The sequence below is a fragment of the Brachionichthys hirsutus genome, chromosome 5 (assembly GCF_040956055.1).
Source record: "Brachionichthys hirsutus isolate HB-005 chromosome 5, CSIRO-AGI_Bhir_v1, whole genome shotgun sequence".
NCBI classification, from domain to species: Eukaryota; Metazoa; Chordata; class Actinopteri; order Lophiiformes; family Brachionichthyidae; genus Brachionichthys; species Brachionichthys hirsutus.
In genome coordinates, this window is record NC_090901.1 from 5273276 (window position 1) to 5295820 (window position 22545).

At 41.9% G+C, this 22545-nt stretch overlaps 3 protein-coding genes across 3 annotated transcripts; 1 reads left to right on the plus strand and 2 right to left on the minus strand.

The window, feature by feature from the left end:
- Nucleotides 1-1063: 1063 nt before the first annotated feature.
- fancf (FA complementation group F) lies at nt 1064-2675 on the minus strand. The gene has a single exon (XM_068739481.1). It carries the CDS (start codon nt 2631-2633, stop codon nt 1605-1607), a length of 1029 nt encoding a protein of 342 aa, XP_068595582.1. The 5' UTR covers nt 2634-2675; the 3' UTR covers nt 1064-1604.
- A 4513-nt stretch (nt 2676-7188) lies between these two features.
- On the plus strand, nt 7189-15978 carry LOC137894023 (growth arrest-specific protein 2). The gene is made up of 7 exons (XM_068739482.1): nt 7189-7333; nt 9061-9191; nt 11567-11708; nt 12620-12683; nt 12778-12997; nt 13074-13181; nt 15766-15978. The coding sequence occupies exons 1-7, from the start codon at nt 7189-7191 to the stop codon at nt 15976-15978; spliced, it is 1023 nt and encodes a 340-aa protein (XP_068595583.1).
- Nucleotides 15979-17856: 1878 nt separating this feature from the next.
- Nucleotides 17857-21174, minus strand: svip (small VCP interacting protein). Its single transcript, XM_068739492.1, has 5 exons — nt 21030-21174; nt 20639-20702; nt 20331-20381; nt 19380-19493; nt 17857-19045 (listed from the first exon to the last, which is right to left on the minus strand). The coding sequence occupies exons 1-5, from the start codon at nt 21050-21052 to the stop codon at nt 19031-19033; spliced, it is 267 nt and encodes an 88-aa protein (XP_068595593.1). The 5' UTR covers nt 21053-21174; the 3' UTR covers nt 17857-19030.
- Between the last annotated feature and the right edge of the window lie 1371 nt (nt 21175-22545).

Below are 22545 nucleotides of genomic sequence, written 5' to 3' on the forward strand. Positions count from 1 at the left end.
AAAATACTAAATCTAAATTTACTGTTGAAGACATGGAGGCTGTCTCCAAACGATCAGATATCTAAAACGGTCTGGTGAGAAGTATTACAGGCCTCCTGTAACATTTTTCTCTTCCAGGTTGAGACAATTTTCTCATTTCAATTGAAATGACGACATGCAGGCTCCTGATCTGGAGGCAGACGGTGACACATCTGCTCATCACCATGGTTGCTCACTAGTTGGGTGTAAGGCTGTGAAGGAAAGTGAGAAGCACTTAAAATGAGAAATGTCTTGCCGTATTCAATCCCTAAGACTAAATGGAAATGTCCCTCTCGGTGACCTGTGATGATGAATAAGCGGAATAAACTAGAAACGTATTTATTTTCCTGTAAATACTTTTTGTTTTCCGCCCTAACCTTCTTCGACACCCGGCTGGCGTTTAATACATGTGTGAATATCTAAAATAGAACAACCAATCAGGCGAGATCCATCCAGCCGCATTGCACACGCGCTTTATTGGTCGGAAATAAATTGCTTGTGTACACGCCGGGCCTTGCTCGGTGACCCCTGTCTGTCTCTACGTGAATTGCTTTTATGGCGTGTTCAACGAGCCGTGGTCGTGTTGGCGTTTCCTCCACACAGGTCTCTAATCCGCTGTCTGCCAGGGTTATGTCACACGCCAGCTATTGTCAGGGGGCGGGGGGGGGGGGGGGGTTGATTGAAGACGCCCCATCTGACTAACTGATCCCTCGCCGCAGAGGCGCCCTGAGACCCAGGCAACACAGGGGATGTGTGAATTGGCAGTGGAGCCGCATGAGTGGCACTAAGCCAATGACAATGTTTAGATTCAGAGCAGAAAGCAGCTCTGCAGTGAAAAGGAAACACGGCGCCGACAGATGGAGAGTCCGAGATGAAAACGGTGTCTGCTGTGCATGGAATAGGTTCTCACTGGATCACGTGATGGAGTGAAGAGATTTCAATAAGCAACGAATAAAATGTATTATCAAGCTCATGTGGGAATACAATCGTTGGAGTCATAGAACAGTCACAGGATTTTAAAACAAATCAATTTTATATAGATGGCGAAATTTACAGACATGCTTGACTTTGTCGAAACATTTGTGTTAACTCAGTTCCACATAAACACGTTCAACATGTTTGTTTTGTCGTGGGCACACGCTCGATTCAAAAGCAACTTGTTTTTGTACACCGGTAATTGTGTTACTGCCACAAACACAAAGGGAGCCGCGCCGCTTTATTTTCGGCGCGTGATGTCATCATGCGACACAAAGAAGGTGGAAATGTTTTTCTTTGAGACCATTTTGGAGTTTTTATTTTCCCATCGATGACGAATAAAATATGTTTACAGTTTTACGTAGATATTTATAAGTGGACCCTGGAAAGCACGTAATAGTTGGTGGCTTTCAATCGGTCACGTGTCCGTCTGTCCACACAAATAGTCAGTTGAAGAGATTAAAAAGCCGCAGCTAGCGTAACTACAAAGGGCATGTTGACCTCAATGTTGTTCATATTTCATCCTGTACACTCGCCACTCTATTGTTTCTGATTTTGTATTATTCTGCACACAATCAAAGGAGAATTTGTGTAAATAAACTGACAGACAGTCATTTGTTTAATGCCGACAGGAGATCTCCCCACACACTCAGACCTCTGACATCAAAGTCTCCATCGGACACTTTCAAAGCTTTTAGCTCTTGCTCTACGTCCTCCTTCAGAGAGGGACAGGCCTCACACAAGGCCAGGAAGCGCTCGGCCAGTCTCTGAAAGGACACTGATCCGTCTGTGCCGGTTTGAATCCACTCCCCGTCGCTTAAGCTGTACTCCGTATCCGAGGCCCACCCTTTCAGCACAGCACAGTATGCGTCTCTAAATTCCACATCCTCTCTGGCCAGCTCTGCAAGAAGCACGACCGGCAAAGCGGAACACACGAGCTGCAGCACTTGGGGTTTCTTCTGCAGCCACTGTAACAGAAAGTCCCGCGAGGCGCTTTGCGCGGCTGAACGTTTTGCCGTCTGCAGAGCCGCGGCGACGACGACACAGAATCGCCCGGCTTCTCCTTCGCACCCTTCAAGGACAGAATCCAAAACGTGCTCCACGAAGCCGGCCTCGTTGCCTCGCCTCAGCAAAGCGTCCATCTTCTCCATCAGCATCGCTCCCTGAATCTCAGCCTCAGCACCAACAGCCGAGCGGTCTTCCAGCTTACTCAGGACTTCACAGGCGGCTTTGCGCTGGATGGCGTGGCCGCAGAAGCCGGCGACGTTGTCGTGGAGGTCACGCTGCTTGGTGTTTACGCGGGCGTCAAAGAGTGTCTTCATGATGGAGCTGGGCAGCTTCGGGTTGTTCAACAGACCCACCGATAGCAGGTGCTGACACCGCGACAGGTCGTTGAAGGAGACCTGCGTGATTCCAGGAAAGGCGGCTCTCAAGCTTTGATTGGTGATCTGCAGCTGCTGCTCCATCGTCCTCCTGATCGCGGGGTTATTGTGGAATTTACAAAATAATCGTTCGCAGTGTCGTGCCCACTGAAAAGCTCTGGAGAGAGCGCCTTCGTCCAGCCTCTCCACCGCGCCGGGGTGCTGCACCGCCGCCAGGAGCTTTACCGTGGCCGATAGGTTCTTCAGCTCCGCGTCCATTCGACATTAGCGGGGGGGAAAGATGTAATATTCACCGGAATTATCCGCCCATTCCGCCGCTGCCGCTACTAATACGTCGTTGAGCTAGCATAAGTGTTAGCTGCACGCTGGCTACGCTAGAGCGGAAGTAAACAATAGATTCAGCAGAACTTCCGCTGACACGTTTCAAAATAAATGTGTTCAGGAAGTAACTATAAATAAAAGCAAATACAATAACCTGTGACCGTTTGTATGTGTGCTTTTTAATTGGACCATTGTGTCTGCAAATAAAGATTTGATTGATTGTACTGCTTTTATCAATGCGCATGCGCATTTACAATGCTGGCCGACGTAGTTTCCTTCAAAATAAAAGTAACTGCGACGGTAATAAAATGCAGAATTTGGACGAAACGAACACATTTCGCACACTTATCTGTTGCTTTAATGGCTACGGAACATTTCACGATGAGCAGTCTATTTTATATACTCGATGTCATAGTAAAAAAGCCTCCTATTTTATGACCTTTGATTAGAAATCTCCCGTTCGTGTATTTCTGCCGAATGAGCGCTTCATAAATTAACTAATTTGTGATCGCGTCTGCTTCTTAATGATCATCATGAGTTACCATGTCAAAACTATGTCATTCAAATTCAGCGAAGTAAAGACAGGTCATTTGATTGCAAATTTGACATAGTTAGGGATTTTAATTTGCGTCAGCTGACATGGAGACACACTGAGGGGGGGAGAAAACAGTCAAATCAACGAGAATGGGAGGATTGTATTTCTCTGGCCGACCTGCTGTGATCATGTCACGTTGAGGCAACAGTAAGGGAAGAGAAGAGAGGCATTGCCAGCGAGATCAAACTTCCCTCCCATCATCAGCAGCGTGCTCTGCGAGCAGGGAGAAAGTAAGACCTCCCCTGTCTGCACTATTGCAGCGTTTCGCAGTCCAACCTGTGGGTCGGAACATGAACGCCGGGATCCCGCAGCTCACAGGACGAGCGAGAGGAAGGTGCGCACCGACGAGCTGAACCCGCAGGGTGAGCGCACAGAAAGAGCTTGTTTTTCGGACTCGTGTGTGAAATTAGAGCCGCTTTCCTGCTCGCAAATGACTGTCAGAATTTTGAATGTGTTCATGCATATTATATTTTAAGTTGGGGGTCGTGGAATCTTAATTTATTAGCCCCTTGTTCGTCTCTTCGGAGGCATGTTCGTTTTTCTGTAGTTATTCTAAAAGTTTTGGCGCAACTAAATGCCCCCCCTTGACTTAAAAAATATATTTCTTTATTTATATTGCATGTGGTTAAATGAAACACTTAATTACACAGTTTAACGTGTTTTTTCAGCTGCAGTTTTATGGATTCTAGTTATGGTAATAACTCATCCATCTGATCCTCCCTTGAAGCTGCTTGTGGTTGTTTTTATTTGTGACAGTTTAAAGCATGAGAGTAGTAAAATTCAATTACATGTGAAAATAAAAAGTTCAGTCAAAGGATTAGGAGGCAAATAACACTGTTAAAAAAACAAAACAATTGTTCACATTAAGTCAGACAGACTGTAGCACCAGACTACCTGAAATGCTGTATCTGTGGTATGCCTGATGAGAAGTACTGAGCCTACATCAGGAGTTCTGTTGTGCAGATGAGGGTGTGGGTGCTTAAAATGAAGACCTGAGGCTGCCCATTAGATCTGATCGAATGCTAATATGTCAAATACCCACGTTTTCATTGCCACAACACCAGTGAGTGGGCTTGCATGAATGGGTCTTGTACTTTGAGACATAAAATAGTCTTCCCAGTGCCCTTGTGTCCATCATTCTGCACCACGGTGGACGTGGGAATGTAACACCTGTGTGTGAGTGCTGAGCTACAGACTTTAGTGTGTGTATGCAACGAGGAGCTCTTGTCCCCAAGATGATACATCAAGGTTCTGAGGTCCAGAGTCACACCGCAGTGCTTTTCGGTTCCAGTCAACTCCAAGGGTACATGGAAATGCTACAAAGCTTTAAAGGTTAGATTCCTGATATCGTTATTTTGAGAGATTCTGCCATCACAAACTTGTTGCAGCTTTGCATCCTTATTTAAATGAGCCATTTTTTGCAATTTGCATCAAATACCCTGCAGCTCTTTGCCTACTATGGCAAATGCAAGTTTGTTTACAAGCTGGAGGCAAAACCTTTATAGCTAACATGTCCATCGTGCATTGTGTTCAGTCCACATTAATATCTGGTGCAATAACGAGAATCATAAGTTGAATGCGATAAAACGATGTTAACACTATGGCAAATGCATCTATATTTTGTGTGGCAGAGACATTTGCTTAACTTGGTACTTGACTTGCTTAACCAGTCCTGTTGTGGCATCTACCACAGAGCAGCCTCGCAGTCTCGTTTGGCAGACGCACGTAGTTTGCTATGTTTCACAAGCGCTGCTTGTTTTTTATGTCCCGACAGATACATTAAATAAAGCCCTGCTTTCTTTTAAACACGGCCATACACTTTTTAATGTTGAAATTTATTGGTTATTCATTGTGTGTGTGTGTGGGGGGGGGAGCTCATTAAAAACATCTTGTTTGTTTTTCCACTGTTCCAACATTCATCAACTGTTTGATGAGAAACGATTCTGGTACCACACTCTTACACCCACTGCTGGGACGTTTGCCTCTTCCTCTCATGCTTCTGCTTGTCATGCATGTATTGGTACCGTCTGTGTTTACTGTTGATCCTGGGCTCTGTTAGCCGTTGTTTAAGGACAGACTCAGCTATAATCCGGAATGGCATGGTCACAGATTTCCTCTGACATCACAGACAAGGAAGGGCATTCAAATCCTGGGAAATTGTCGTACTGCCTGGCCCTGCTTGCATTTCTCTTAATATGAGGCACCAGACTTTTGTATTATGTAGCCATATGAAAAAGAATAATGATTGAATGGTAATGTTAGCCATTGTCTGAAAAGTTAAGTTGTTGATAATAAGTTGGCCTGTGACCTCCTGTCTCTGAATTACCACTTTCCATTAATTTCACATTTGGGAAGGCTGCTTTCAAAATCAGATATGTGGTGCTTAAACAGTTGGTCAAACGTTACATTACTAGATAATCTCCCAAAAATACACAAGTATAATGAAGCATTGTAAAATCAAATCAAGATCAGTCAGTATGAGCCTCGTGCCAAGGAAAAGAAGCTACTGTGAAAAAACAGAGCAACTAGTTGCACAGCTAACTGAACTGAGTAGCAGACGGCATGTATTGATAATCAGTGCGACGGTTCAATAAGAATCATACACGACATCTTCAAAAATTGGCCTCCAGGAACAAAGACTCAGAAATGGCTAACCTAAGTTAGGTCTGTGCTAAGATATCTCTCAGCTCTCATGCACTGTCACGAGGTCCATAATTAAACATGAAAAAAAAAAATGTTGTTAAGCTGAACCTAAAAACTGTGAATTTTATTTAATTTCCTTTTAATTTAAGATTGTAAATCCTTTGATTAGATACGTTATTCAAACTGCTGCACAGTTGTTTTGTCGATTAGTCGCTTTTCTTCGGCTGAAAATCCACTAATGGAGTGATATTGGAATGAAATGTGAATGATTTTCACATTCGAGCTCATAAAGTGAACACTTTGGCATACTGTCGACCGTTATTGGAAAAGACTGGGAGAAATGTCGCATGTACTCAATGACTTCAATTTGCAGGCAGTAAGTAGCTGTTAAATGCTGCTCTAAATATTGATGTCAAACACAGTCCCTCCATCAGGATGTGATCTGAGGCCTGCCACAGCATGCATTGGATTAGGCTGATTCCCACACTGTCTCATAGATGGATCACAGATGATCTGAAGGAAGCCTTTGTTTGTGCCTGCTGTTTGCTGGATAGAAGTCAAGTCTGACTGTCTGAGTCAGGCTGGGTGCAGCAAAGAAGCAGACAGAAACTATATTGTCAAAGTCTCTGAGCTCATAGCATCAGGTGGACTCTAATCCAGGACAAAGACACTCGTATTCTTTCCTGTGGGGAAAATTCAGCCTGACGAAAAAAAGAAAAAAAACACTCAGAAAGTGCAATAAATAACGCAGTCGTATATTTAAAAGTTCCTGGATCCAGATGGTGATCCGGATCATCATCGAAAGGTTCTAAATTGTTCTTGGCATCTTTATACACCAACCATGGAAGGTAAAAGTTTATGTGTATTTTTAACTGATTTCTTTCTTGTTTGTTGTATGCAGACGGGTTTCCGGATCGCTCTCAAAGTTTAATGGAATCTAAGTTAGACTAAGACTCATCTTTAGATTTTTCCAAGATCAAGATCCATCCAGCCGTTTTTCCGTAATCCTGCAAACAGACAAACAGACAAACGGCGGCCAAACTATAACCCGCTTGGTGGAGGTAATAATAAAATATTTAAATAATGATTTGAAAGGAAACATGTTTGTGATGTCATCATTGATTCCTTTTCTTGTAAGGAAACCCGTATTGCGTCTAATAAAGTTTATTTTATTTTTTTTGCATCTGTTGCCACATCGAGGCGTTTAAAGTTGTGTCACTTTCTCTGTCTTCTTCAGGCTGTCAGAAGGGAACCATGTGCAGCTTCCTGAGCAGCAAACATGCCTGTAGCCCCGGCCTCACAGACATGCAGCAGTACCACCAGTGGCTGGCCAGCCGACATGAAGCCAGCCTGCTGCCTATGAAGGAGGACCTGGCCCTTTGGCTCACAAATATCCTGGGTAAGAAACACTAGACGACAGACTGACTTCCTAAAGGCCTTCGCTTATCAATAAATGCAAACTTAGTATAATAGTTAAAATGTTTAATCATTTGCAAAGTGCAAGCTGTATCAGAGGAACGTCTTTGATGTACATGCATTTTTGGTTATTTTACTGTCCTTGATGATGATTACATTTAAGGTCCTAAATGCTGATTCATTCAAAAACACTGTCCTATATATAACTCAGCTCTGAAAAATGTCTGAATCTTCATAATTAACTGAAGTGGTGCTGATGTAAACGCCTGTCCAGTGGGCTGCATCAATCTGAAACTCATTACAAAATATTCTAATGTGCTAGAATGCGCGATTGGGTTCCCAGTATCGCACACTACTTGGCCACAGACTGCCCCGAATTGAATAATGGGCATCATTAAGAGTTCTCCAGTAATGCAGAGCAAGTGGCTGAGAACAAGAAGAAGAGGGAATCTCAGCAGGAGCTTTGTGCAAAGTGGCTACCGTCTAACGAATGAGCCTGCACAGTGTTCATCAGCGGGGCAGTTATTAGACAACCGGAACCACTCTGAGGTGGAAAGTTCTATTTCCGTTTAACACAGGAGAGATAATCATTAATATAATATATCTGAGAAATGAAAGTAATAATCAATAGTTCAAAGAGAAGATCATTTTGGACCGTTAATCCACGTCTTCCTTCTATATACGTTTGACGACACCACTGACAGGCTGACAATCCGTTCTCGAATCAACTGGAAGCCAATTAGTTGTGTGTGACCACCTTCAAAACAACTTCAGGAAGAAGACTGGCAGACCTCTGGACCCTGCTGAGCTAGAAACATCTGGCCTGTGGCATGGAATCAAATTAGAACCGTAACCATCCAAGTAAATACACAAGGTGTCGCTTTAAAACATGCTCTGCACCAGAAAGAAGCTGCTGATGTGTTTAACACGGTTTCGTGTGACGTCTGCTGATCACCTGCGTGATCCTTCCATACTCTGACGAGCCATATGGTTGTTGTGATGGGAACTTGGAGGGGCTGATCAATTTAAAGGACAGACTATACGAGTTTAAATGTTTCTTTGAGGGCTCTGGAATATACGTTTTCCCCATACGGCGTAGAGCGAGGCAGACTTTTAGCGTATAAGATGGGATCTCACTGAGCATTTCTCAAGATTTCAATCTCTCTTTTCTGGGCGCAATTTCAACATTTGGAACTCATTAAAAGTCGAACCCCAAGACCCCTCCTCCTATAAGAAACAGAAAGGGGATTTTTTAGAAATCTCTCCGGTTTCTTTCCACAGACACCCCCTTGCCACCACCTCCTGTTTCACAGTGATCTAACTGAGAAGGAATGGTCCTCTGGAAGTCAGTCAACTGGACACCACATGTTGATCACCATGCTATCTCTGCAACTGTGCACGATAATGAAGCGTTGTTGCAGTCAGATGCCCTTTATTCATGTGATGTTGTCTCTGGTACGCTACCAAGAAATCTGCCCGATATTCCCTGAAGTCATGTTGTATTATTAGTAAATTTGGCTTCTTCTTAGGCCTAGTAGCTCAATCCAACCTCAATCAGCCAAGCGGGGTTTGAGAGCTGGTAATCGGGTTCAGCTTCAACTGGGAACGGACCGTAGATTATGTTTTATTTCCTTATGCGGTATTAAAAAATGTTTAAATGAGCAATTTAAAGTTCAATTTATTGCTGGATTTTTTTTCTCCCCTGGTCAGGTTTGGAAATCACTGCCGAAACCTTCATGGACCGCTTAGACAATGGCTTCCTGTTGTGCCAGCTGGCAGAGACACTGCAGGAGAAATTCAGGCAAAATAATGGAGGCCTTCCTGCTCTCGGCAACGGAAAGGTACAGAGATCCCCAAGTATTACAGTAATCTAGGATGGTAACGGTGAGAGTGAAAACACTAATCTGGGAACTGAATCTCATCTGAAAGTCTTCCTGGACTGACTTTGAGTTTGAATGATTGGATGGAGGATTGATTCTGAAAGAGGAACCATCTTCTGATTAGCCTGATTAAAAAAGAATGCAGCATCCAGCTATCCATGTTTAACCAGCTAAAATTATATGTTTTTTGCGTTGGAACTTGACAGTTTTCTTTCAAATCCAGCTATTATTGCTAATTTAACAAGAGCGGCTGGTTTGGCGAATTATTATTGATACTTTATTGACTCTCGTGAAGACAGGAAACAGCTGCTATACCAAGATAATATGTTCCCTTGAAAGAGATCAATGAAAATGAAAATTCCGCCCATCTCTTAGTAGTTTAGATGCCCTAACTTTTGGAAACTAATAGTCAAAAAGAGCTACACCGAATTGGGTGATATTTGATTGGTTTTCCCAGCTCAGCTGCAGCCATGAATCCTGACTTTGCAAGGAGCGCCATCATTTTAGAAAGCGGTGCACAAAGGGTGCGATGGCGGGGAGGTGGGGGATGGAGCCTGCAGCCTTCAGCAGGGCAAAGAGAAAAAAAAACAAGGCTGGCAAGGACACGCTAGTTGAGGGGGCCCCACATCTCCTGCGAGAATTGGCAGAACTACGTCGAACATTCATCTCTTGTGGGCCTTGAGTGATGGTTTAATGAATTTTAGAAGATTAAGAATAGCCCTGCAAGTTGTCGTAATATAAGCCAAGCAATCTGTTTCACTCTCCGTTTTACTGGCTCAGTCCTCAAGAAAGCAAACGGGACTGGGATCAGGGCTACTGTGAACGAGGGGGTCTTTCTTGCTTTTTATGTTAAGGGAGGATATATATATATTATATATATAATTACTGAAAATAAGAGCATCATTATTTTATATAGAGAAATACTAATTGAGCTATGTTTCTCTTCAGCAGTAAGGAAGTAAAGACTCTTTTGTCTGCTCTTGAGAGAGAGTTGTTGATGTTTGCTCTGAGGCTTGACTGTTGATGGTGGTGGGTGTCATATTGATGGTGCAGATCAATAGTGAGGCAGCTCAGATGAGTCCTGCGAAAGATGACTCTGAGAACCAAACAGGTTTTTTTTTTACGATGATTCATTTTCATATAAGAGAAAATAATTTATGGCTGTCATCAGATGTTACTTTAAGTTATTGCGGCATTACCCTGTAGTTCCACTGAAAGGAGACCTGAAGCTGCAGCTTGCCCGTAGTTACCTGATCTTAACACAAAAACTGGACAGGAAACAGGTTCCATGTCCAAATGAATGAAACCTACCCACGCCGTCTCTAAAGCGGCATCTTTGCAATGCTGGGTTTTTGTTGAATCCACACAAAGCATCATTCGGTAATCTCACATGAGGTTGGGCTGACTATTTCATGGCTGGAGCTTGTTACTAAGCAACTGGAAGAGAGTCTGTGAAGTTACTACATCCTTTAAGGGCTAGCTGACCCCTGTGTTTCTGGTCTAAATGCTAAACTGAGTGACAACAAGCTCTAGTTTCATGTTTAGTGAACCGATGATGAGGTTTAATCTTCCCATAATTTTCAGATCAGAAAGAAATGTTTATCCTATCTGAGGTTGGACAATAGTCGGGGTACACCCGCATTTATTTTCAGACAGAATCCTTCAGTATCTTCATTATTAATTACTATCCATTTTAACAAATGATACGGACTGTGAAGGCGCACACAATCCAGCGTGATCGTTAAATCTCTGGCAAAGTGGCTAAACATTATTTCTTTAGGAATGTAAAGTAATTCAATAACAGACAGGATCCCAGAATAAGTCAAAAGTAGTGCCTGGAAAGAGAAAAAAAATAGCCACAAAAGCCTGCATATTTCCAACATGAGCTCATTGCACCTTTCACATAACACAGACGCACATATCCTGTATAAAACCACAGCAAGGCACATAAATCTCCCTGAACAGACTGTGTGGGGGCTGAAAGCCATAAGCATGTCATTTAATACCAAATCATAGGAGGAATGGTGAAGTAGGCCTGGTTTTCTTACTCGCCATCTCCCATATTGATCTGCATGAAAAGGGTTCTTGATCCTGAGCTGAAACCAGAGCCTCAGCAGATGGAGAAGAAGTCAGTCGATAAAAGAGTGTGTGGTTCTATATGTTGATGGAAGATTCTGGAGGTTTGGTGGCACGAGTCATTCTGGTGGATGTTAGTATTCTGTTTGTTTGACCTAAAGTAAAAGCTAATGTTCTGCTAAGTGTCCTAATACACTTGGGCTTATTGTTTTTGCATTGCATACATGAAGGAATTTGTTCCCTCTCTATTTCCCGAGCAGAGCATTCCCCATCGGAGGATACCCTGTCGACAGAGCGCTCCCTCTGGATCCTTTTTTGCAAGAGACAACACGGCCAACTTCCTGACCTGGTGCCGTAAGGTTGGAGTTGGAGAAACATGTCTGTTTGAGTCGGAAGATTTAGGTGCGTTTCCTTTTTCTTCAGTGAACATTAGAATGAGCAATGGGGGGGGGAAGACATTCTCTCTACCTGATGCAGTCAGGTAGAGAGAATGTCCTATAGGTTTGCTTGCTCCCCTCCACTATCCCACTAAAGATCAGAGGACTCGCATCTTCAGGATTCGCTTCACCTCCTTTGACTCCCACGCGAAGCCCTTAAGGCAGGAGTCTGCTGGCAGCGCTCCGACAGGAGCCGATACCTGCCCGCCGGCACATCTTGAATATTGCTGCTCATGCAGAGCGTCTGGAGGAAAGCAAAAGGAGTGCAGATGCATGGATGGGAGTTAGTGAGAAAGTAGGCCGTCACTATGCAAATGTTTTCCTCAGCTGAAAGTAGGCAGTTTGCGTTCCTTTTCATTCTGACTGTGTTTTTTTTTAAATGTATTTTGATGTATATCTGCAGTTAAGCTATTACTTACTGAAATACCCGAAATACAGACATTCCCGTAACCTATGACTAATAACTATCACAAAGCAATTGAAACTATCCGAAGTCCAGGTTACACGCTGTAATCCATGCGCTCTTCATTGTCACATCATGTAATTGTGATATGAAACGTTGGGGAAAAATACTTTAAAATGTGTTTCCTTCTCTTCCTGCCTTCCTTTCTTTCTCTGGATGGATGTATCAGTGCAGCAGTAGATGTAACGGCACCAGGTTTGCTATCATGCAGTGGATGATGTTGTCTCGGGTGCATGGCGTGATGATGTGTGCGACGCGACGCTTCTGTCCTGCAGCTACTCTCGCGGTCTGATCATGAATCCTGTGAGCGTAAAACAGATGCCTCGAGCTGAAAGTATGCGTGTCTGGATCGCCCGGCTTGTGAAAAGATGTTTGAGTATTGAAAATAACCAACGGCTGTTCTGTTCCTGCAGTTCTTCATAAGCAACCACGAGATGTGTGCCTTTGTCTTTTAGAGTTGGGCCGAATAGCATCACGGTATTTTCCCCTTTCCTTATCCAACTTGTTTTGTAAATGTCTTCCTTATTCTACACTCGGGGTTTGACATCGCTCTTTCCTTCCTTGCTTTTAGGTACAATGTGGAGCCTCCTGGGCTTATAAAGCTGGAAAAGGAGATTGAACAAGAAGAGACGGCCCCGCTACCGCCTCCATCACCTGTGTCCCCCGCGTCCCCAGCTCAGCCCCTCCCTCCATCTCCTTCTTTGTCTCCCACCCCTTCACCTTCCACGTCTCCGACCCCCACCAAGGTCACATCCAGCAAGAAAAGCACAGGGAAGCTCTTGGATGATGCTGTAAGTCAGCATGAGTCCTGGTTTTACTGGAAACAGAATATTGTGCGCCGTATACTCACGATTGTTTGTGCTGCAGGTGAGACACATTGCTGATGACCCGCCTTGCAGATGTCCCAATACATTTTGTGTGGAGAGACAATCACAGGGTCGATATCGTGTCGGGGAGAAGATGCTCTTTATCCGAGTGAGTTTATCATTACGTGATATACATTTATGCTTCATCTCCAAAACAAACAAAAAAATTCAAGCCTTCAATGCAAGTTTCAATTCATTCCTGGGTTCTGTCAGTTTTTAATGGATAACGTCTATATTTATTGGAATATTTTGTTAGGGGAGGTTTCAGGGCTGGAACTTATCTGAGTAACGGTACCTACATTTTATGCTAATTGTAGCGTTTTACAGGTACTTTCATTTTTTTAATTCCAAGTCCATTTTGCTAATCAGTCTAATTTGTAAAATTTGCCAGATATTCCTGTAATTGTACATAGTGGAAAGTCCGAATACTTCTTACAGCTTTGTACTTCAGAAGCTATTTGCTAGCTCATTATTCAATTATCCATCACATCATGGATAAAAAAAAAAGAAAAATACATATTCTCCAAGGTAATTAGTAGCTGCCATCACTGGATAAATGAGAAATAAAACACAATTGTTTGCTGTGCAGCTTCTTCCTCTCTCTTTAAAGTTTCAGTTCAGCAATAACCGGGTCTCACATTGCGGTGCAGACTTTCTCCATTCACACGTCATATGGCAGTCTGTCGACACTCGGGACTGGCTTGGGAATGAAAGTAGCCCATTGTGTCTGGAGAACCCGCCTTTGCTGGGAGGTCTCATTTACTTTTAATGGTATTTCAACAATTTCCATCTTTAGCCAAAAATAACGTGGCTCCACCGGCTGCAAAGGAAAATAGATCCACACATTTCCATATGAGCTAATGACCAAGTTATTAGTTTTCTCTGCCAACGTGTTGCTGCTTCGTTGGGACTGGTTGATCTGTCTGCTGCTAAGATTACACAAAGACTTGAGGGCTAGACATGAAATGCGGTTGGCAGACGAACCCGTTAAATTTTAAAATAAATAATTTTAGTATGGGCGGTACTGCGGCGTAGTGGGTAGCGCTGTCGCCTCAGAGCAAGTACGGTAGGTACTGGGATTGAATGCTGTCTGTCTGGAGTTTGTATGTTCTCCCCTCCCCCCATGTCTGCAAGGGTTTTCTCCCGGTTTCCTCCCACCTCCAAAAACATCGAATTTAGTTGATTACGCTAAATTGCCCATCGGTGTGCGTGCGAATGATTGTCTGTCGCAACACTTGTAGTGGACGGATGGATGGGTGATTTTACTATTATTTACTGAATGAAACATTGCAAAATAAGACTTTTTTTGAACATTTATTTACAAACGTCTTCACTGGTTACCATGAACATGAGTGGAGAACTCTGCATTCACCCATTTGGACGAGACCCAGATGAAGGACTGGATCCTTGAGTTTAGTTGTACTGCCTTTAATATGGTGGCATTTGCATGAAACTTTAATCGAGGACAGCCGTTTATTAAGTGTTTCCTGTTGTTTCCACATGTTCACATTAAACGTGATCAAATCAAGCCAAACATATTTTGAAGATGCGGGACAGGATATCCAAATTAAGGACGGATCCATGTTCTACGTGTAAATATTATTGGAGAAAGAGTCTCTTCACTGAAATAATTGCACCTGAGAAAGTTTCATTCCATCAGTATTGAAACATTAAGGGACGTTTACTCTTGAGTGCCCTCTCCTGTCAGTGCAGTTTATTGCCACTATTATCAAATTTGCTGAAAAAGCATGACTGCAATGGGTTCCAGTCATTGTCCTCAGTCTGCCATTGAGCGAGGACAACAGCGTCACACAGTCAACAATTATCTGTACATTCCTGAGAGCCTGACCCTCGTGGCTCCTGAAGTAAATGAGGGGCTTGTAGCCTCGATGAGGGTCCAGACCAACATCGCAGCATTGGTGAGAAGTGCTGCCCCAGCTCGGCCCGGGGCATCTGTCCTTCTCTGGGCTGCTTGGCTAAAGCAAGGCTCTTGTCCCACAGCAGCATGATTGACACTCTGCTGCATCACGCAGCTCCATTAAATCCTCGGTCATAAAGCCTGGAGGCCCGGCGCCGGTGATTGGAAGCAGCCTTCAGTGTCATCTTGATTGATTCTTTTAAGAGGCTTGTAAATGTTGAATGCTATGCTGCTGGAGGGCAGAACAAATCATATCTAACCAAACCGAGGGGACGAGCTCATTTTTTTTTACCCTTTTAGTATTTTAGTAGAATATTTCTGAATCAAGCGGTTTGTGTGTGTTTGTTTTTGTTTTAACAATTGTAGCATGATAATTTGCTTAAAATGAACCTGTCTCTGATGTTTTGCAAAGTGTACAGGGGAATTTTGTTAACAAGCATGTTTTAGTAGGGGTATAATTGCATTCTGATGGGGTAGAGGGGTGACAACCCTCCAGTATGAGGCATTCATGTTTTATGTGCAGAGCCTGTGGGGAATGTAAGTATCTGTAAGTAATGTCTGATGCTACCTAACGCTGACTCTAATGTGCTTTTTGTGAAAAGACTTCGAAACTAATAATGATATCAACGTGAATCAAATTTCTAAAGGTTTGTTTTCATGGCTAAGGAATCTAAAATTATAGATAAAATAAATGTAGGGAAATAATTTTTGGTGTGTTTCACTGACTTTTCTCCTAATAAAATAAATAACCAAATAATCCTACTTCTCCCTACAGATGCTGCACAACAAGCACGTGATGGTGCGTGTTGGCGGAGGCTGGGAGACCTTTGAGAGCTACCTGCTGAAACATGACCCGTGCCGCACGCTCCAGTTCTCCCGGGTGGAGGGCAAGACGTCCCCCGTTAGCAGCAATAAGTCCCCCAACATCAAGGACCTCAGCCCTGACAGCTACCTGGTGGTGGCGGCTCACTACCGCAGCAAAAAGTGAGGACATAAGAATGAGAAGTGCCATCGATACACTCGACACGGAGGATGACTTCTTGCGATCGTTTACTGGTTACTGTTTTAGAGAACTTTCAGGTCTGTGGATGTAACAGCGGTGATTTGGGGGGAGAGTCTCTCTGCATTCTGTTGAATGTTGGTGAACATGAAAAGCCAGGAATCACGAGTACACTCAGTGAATGGGTTTCATTTAGGCTTTATGACAGTTTCTATATACTGGGTAAGAGAGGCTGTGTATTTACCTCCACCAAGGATGTTGTGTTTTTGACGGTCTGTCTGTTTCTGTTTTTTTTTTAGCAAGATTATGGAAAAACTGCTGGAGGGATCTTGATGAATAAAAATCTAAAGATGGGTCTTGGTCTAACTTGGATCCCATTTAATTTTGAGAGCGATCCGGATACGCATCTGGATACCAAAAGAAATCTGGATTTCCCCATTTACTTATAATTGAGGCTTTTTCCAAAAAATAACATCTTGTAAAAAATATGCATTCAATTTACTCACCCAAAGTCACAGTCCTAAAGGGGTCCGATATGCAAAATATCTTCTGGACCTGATCCAGAATGAGGTCAGGAAAGAATATTACATTTTAACATTAAAACTCCATTTATAGATTCCAAAATCAGTTAAAAATACACATCAACTCCGATTCACTTTTACTTTTCATGGTTGGTGTATAAAGATACCAAGAACTATTTAGAACCCCTTGATGATGATCCAGATAATCATGTGGACGATGTCAATCCAATTACGAGAATGAGCTGCTTGGTGGAGGTTTGCGCTCTCCAAGTGTTTTTCTAGTTAATTTTTCAATCAATATATTCCTTATATTAACTATAGGTAGAGTTTCTTTGAGGTTTTAGCAACCTTAGTTCTTAATTAGTTGGGCCTATGGTAGATGGTTGTTTTTGTACTTGCTTAAAATATAGCGTTCTTTAAATTAAAGGTGGTTTCAGATCATTTATTGTTGACATTTCTCATGTATTTTCAACACACTGAATGCATGGGTTGCTCCTGTCATTACTGTATGCAAATGGCTTTTTAAAAATTACATGACAAGATTCAGTTTTGATGTAAAAAATTACAAAATCTCTGCCCAAAACCAAATGTTGGTCATAAAATGTTGACTTTTTCTTTATCTTAAGATGAAGAAAATGTTGTTTAAATTGTTCGAAATACTGAATAACTTTCTTATCTGATGCATTTTTATTATTAGTCAAAGCTCTTTTGTATAATTAGCATTTTAGGATCATGGACAATCACTGAGTGTAAGAGATGCAATGTGATAAAATAGAACTTCAGAACACAATTTCCTAACCTTTGTTGGTCACTGACCTCTAGAGGCCATTCTGTCAGTGAAATTATTACTGTCTGGTCCAAAGATCAAGCTTCTTAATCGATACAACTCATAATTACTTTCTCCCGATAGAAAATGTGTCAGATTTGTTTTTAATAACTGCATAATCAAATTCACTCTCAGGATTGAATGAAAAGTATCAAAGTATGTGTCCAAGTTGAGTTTCTAGATGTATATTTGAATTCTTAACTCAAACTTCATTTTAAAGTAGACTGTTTGTAAATAGTTTGAGGACTGGTAGCATTTTCTTATCAAAACCCAAATGTGAAGAGTCGAGGAGACTCCTCTGAAAGCAAATTACGCCATTTTCATGTCCGGTATGCAAGGCTATAAATGCTACTATATGTTCAAAAGATCAACTGTAGACATTGAAAGTCCTGTTTGGCCTTTTTTCTATTTTATTATCTATTTGGTTTCTTCAAATCCAAATTGCAGTATGGTGCAAAATGCATCACGAGCCAAATCTTTTCTGTAAACCTGTGACTGAACACATGAAGTCCACGATGGTAGCAGAAATGTGGTTTATTCTAGTAAAGAACATTGTTGTATCTTCCTGTTCTATAAAAGATGAAGAAGTGCTCCAGAAGCATCAAAGCCTGTAAATAAATGCACTCGAGTCAGAAAGTGAAAGTAAATATTTCACTGTGCTGCACGCATTATCGTTTTCTTTCTCTTCCTTCATGTGTCTAACATACTGCAGAGTGGGAATATTTTCTGTTGACAAAGCACGTGTAAATGCGTGGCCACAAAAGCTTCTGTTTGTCGTACGACAATTCGCCAGAACATTCTGGAGTCAAATCAGAGGCGTTACATCAGTGTTTTGCATACCATCACATTTCAATGGAATATAGTCAAAATGTGCAGAGAGAAAAAAAGAAAAAGGTTCCAATAAATAATCAAAGACAGACCAGCTCACTGTGAAAGGTCACAAAGGCCACCTGCTTTTCATTTCCACTGTTGGCTGACATTATTCAGTGGTTTTCTAGCTGCTGCGTACTTGTAGCATTTAGTTTGTGCTTTGCAACTGAATGCAAACTAAATAGCAGCACAAGTGTGGGCCCGGTCGTCAAGCATATTCTTTACACACGGTCAAAGGGACACTTTTCACCGAAGCGTCGCGTCTCTTGCACTAAACGTGAAAATACCCCAACAACAGGCAAAAGCGCATTAAAAGCTCAATGCATAAACATTATGGCACTGTTTATGCTAGCTTTTTGTTGCCAACAGAAGCTAAAAAATAAAGTGAATCCTATGATAAACACATTTCCTTGTAAACAAAATATGCATTTAGCAGGTGAAATGAAGGTTTCGCAGAAATCGCACTAAAATGGAATCAATGCAATGGAATCCAGAAACGAGAGACACTGAGGTGTCGTATTTGTACTGCTCAGCAAATGTCAAATTGACTGCCAAAGTTAATGCAGTAGGAACTCGCCTGCACGTTATGGTCATCTTGCAACAGTCCAAATGTCCAATCTTGGCAACAAAGGGGCAAGTCCAGCAGTTCTGTTTGTAATCACTTCAAATCATTTTGCATGACAACTGTAGTCACTGATATCATAATATCATAAAAGAGGCTAAGAAACCAAATGTAATAGAAAGCCCACGACAGCAGTTCCAACATGAACTTGTAGAAATTCTTCACGGTGATTTGGACTCCAGAGTCGAGGCTTTGTGGGTTTCAGCCCATCTGCCACTGGAGAGAGAGAAAAAACATTCTTTATTATTCTAATACCTGTCATTGCAGCGAAATGAAGGCTGGACATACCAGCAAGTACAATGTTTATATGTTACATCGTCGTGGATCTAAGTTTAGAGGTTCAAAATGGACGGAACAAGATTCTTTTTAAATACGATTATTTTATGTGAATGAAATAATTACTCTTTTTGCCAGTGATTCCCACAATAAAAAGTGATCATTTCCAGTATCTTCTATTTCAATTTGAACGCAACAACAAATATTTTCACTATTACAAAAAAAAAGAAAAAAGGATCCGCTTAAGGTGACGGTTATTCAACATAAAACTGACCTTCAGTCCTCCACCACCAGACGCAGAGGTGGTCATCGCCTGTTTCTCAGCCTCTTCCTGTTTTTTCCTTTTCCTTTCAACTGCTTCTGGGTTTTTAACCCCCCTGTATGTCGTCTAAAAGGAATAAAGGTATCATGAATAAAAAAACTTGTTATAAAAGAACAGGAAAAAACACATTTTTCTTCTCTTCTTGGTGAAATAAACACAAACAAAATGTGCACAGAACGAAGTGCGTCACGGACCAGAAACGGGACAATAAAGTGCCAAATGAGAAAAGTCAGGGTGGAGCAGGAGGAGAAAGGTGAGGTGGGTGACAGCTCAACGCTTTCATCTGTGCAGATAACATGTGAATTGTCAAGGTGGGTGGAAAATTGAAACGTGAACGCGGTGACGTGGAGCGCTGGTGGAGTGGGAGCTGAGCCAGGAGCCAAAGGATTCACGCAAGTCCGTCTACTTACCTCGACACTACTTTACAATGGCTCTTACGTTTTTGCAAGTGGCTTTTCTGTGCAAAAAAAGATCCCCCAACTCAAAGTGCTTCTGTCTTGAACTGCGTGTATATATATATATATATAACAGAAAGCTTCACATCATCCTTTGCTCCGTCACCACATTATTAGGCCCATAAGAAGCGAGCGGAATGTGAGCAACGCAGCAGTGAATCCCACATTTACGTAGTTTATTCATTAAACCGCTTCAGAGTTGTTGAGTATTCTGATTCTTTTGAAGGCTGGAGTGGCTTTTACTGTAAAAAGGCTACATTGAAAAGCATTTGTCTTAAAGCATAATTCAATAAAACTAGAATGTAAACAACAAACAGGGCTGCTGTACAGCCTTTTGGATGCTTCTGTTTTCGCATGACGCACCTAATAAATCTGACAGCCTGAGTGTAGCAATACAGTTTGAGCACTTTAAAACATCAACAAACACGCAAAACACAAAGTAGCCTACCTCTTTTTGCCTCTTCTCAGCCGCCTCAGCCAACTGTCTTCTTCTAGCCTCCTGAAAAAACAACCAAAAACAAACGAGAATGTTAAGTTATCTAGAAAAAAACACAATTAGAAGCAAACTGTTTTCACTTCTGTGCTGCTGCGCCTGGAAAATACTTGACAGAGCTCAGCTGAACGCACCCAAGCAAGGCCCGACAGCAGGTTCATCACATTCTACGTTATACAACAACAATACAAGTGTGGAAATGTGAATTATCAAGTGTCACGGCTCAATTTAAAGGTTGAATAATATGAAATAAGTGAACTTACTGGATCTGGAGTGACAACTACGTCGTCAGCTGCTCCACCAAAGCAAGGTAAACACATCCCCATACTAGTGCCGTCAATCAAGGCAGAAAGGCACCGTCAAAACAGTTAGCAGTGCTTTAGTTTAGCCTACTTAGCTAGTGTTAGTCATCTATTGTGAAAATCCCCTACAGTAACTACCTATTTAAACTAGCTAGCGCCTCATTGCGAATTGCTGGATTGATGTTTAAGGCAACAGAAGCAGCAGCGTCTACTCCCTACGGCCGATGGAGGGTCGGCATTACGTTAGCTAGCACCCCCTGTTAGCAGCGGTAGCAGTCCAGCGTTAGCAAGCATAAGCTACCATAGCAAGCTCGGCTACGCCACCACATGATTGTATTTCTCCTCCTCACACCTCTTGTTCAACCGCCTCGGCATGTGGAATGTATTTGATTGAAGGTCTGTTGTCTGAGCTAATATCTTTGTCTATCTATGTCCATTGTGTTAATATTTGTATTTAGCATGGATTGTAATGGCAGATCTTGAACGCCTCATTTCGAATCCTACTACGGGAAAGGAATGTACCGCCCTACTTTGCCTCTGATTGGTTAAATCAGAGGCAAAGTCATCCCCTGATTACTGGTTAAACAGCACCACCTTGTGGCGAAACGAGCTAGACAGTCTCCATGGCGACGAATAATACGACGTATTATTGCTACTCTTTGAAGTCTGTATAGCTTACTCACGACGAGCAAAACATGTGAATGTAATGCAAATGCTAAGGACTTATTGAATAAATATTTTTGATTTCTTTAACTTATTAATTTAAATTTGAAATTAAATCAAAATTTTAAGGAATAGATGTTGATAAACAGGAAATAATTAGTCTAGTCAAGTATAAGGTAATAGTTATAGTGCCAGTTAATGTTTCTAATAAATTCACATCAAACCCACCTCATAAAGAATAAATGGGCTCTCTTTGTTTGTTACATATATTTTTTGTCACCATTAATGAGAAACCCCCATGTGAAGTGAGTGATTCTCCATACAGCATTTTCACCCAATCAATATTCTACAATCAATAGCCTGAGAGTTTAATGTTGTACCCTGCTTCACCCGACAACCCTTTAAACTCCACCCATCCGTCTTGCACCGCTGCACCGCCGGGGTTACTTCAAAGCACAATGCCATGCGCTGAATGGCATCTTTATGAGATTGCGCTGCTTCATATCTACAAGTTGTCACCCAGATCCTTATTGATGGGGATTTTTTACTGAAGGCACAAGTGCATTTAATGGAAGTCAAGGTTTCTCAGATTCGTGGCAGCTCCTCAGGTAGGTTTGACTTCTGAAGGAGGTATAGATGAAAATAGAAAGTAGAAAATACAAGCTGAAACTATTCTATAAGTACTGGTGATGTCTTCTCTGGATATATAAGGTTGTTTGTCCTCCTTCGTATGTTCAGTAGTTTTCCCATTCCTATATTTATACAGCCATGTTATTAAAAAAAAACATGTAATAAACTTTTGTAGTGATCTTTTGACAGTTAGAAAACATTGAAATTATTCAAAATGTCTCTGTAGTGACATTTTATTTAAGCCATATTTGTCATTTAATTATTCACATGACAGACTTGAGTTATAAATAATATAACCTGTACGATACTGCAAGATGTTTAAGTGTCACACGTTTAAGTGACGATTATTGAAGAGAAAGGCATACACTATTAAACTGTAAACTCGAATTGATGATCCTGTAAGACTGATTTATTCATGAGATGAGGTTTTCATTGAATTAAAGAACAGTAAAATTAATGGCGCCACATTAGTCAGCGGTAGTTTTTGAATGAGACCGCTCTTGAGTGTTCTCTTTATGGCATTTCCTGTGAATAAGAAATAGATAAAAAAGTGTGTGCTTGTGTATTAAATAAAA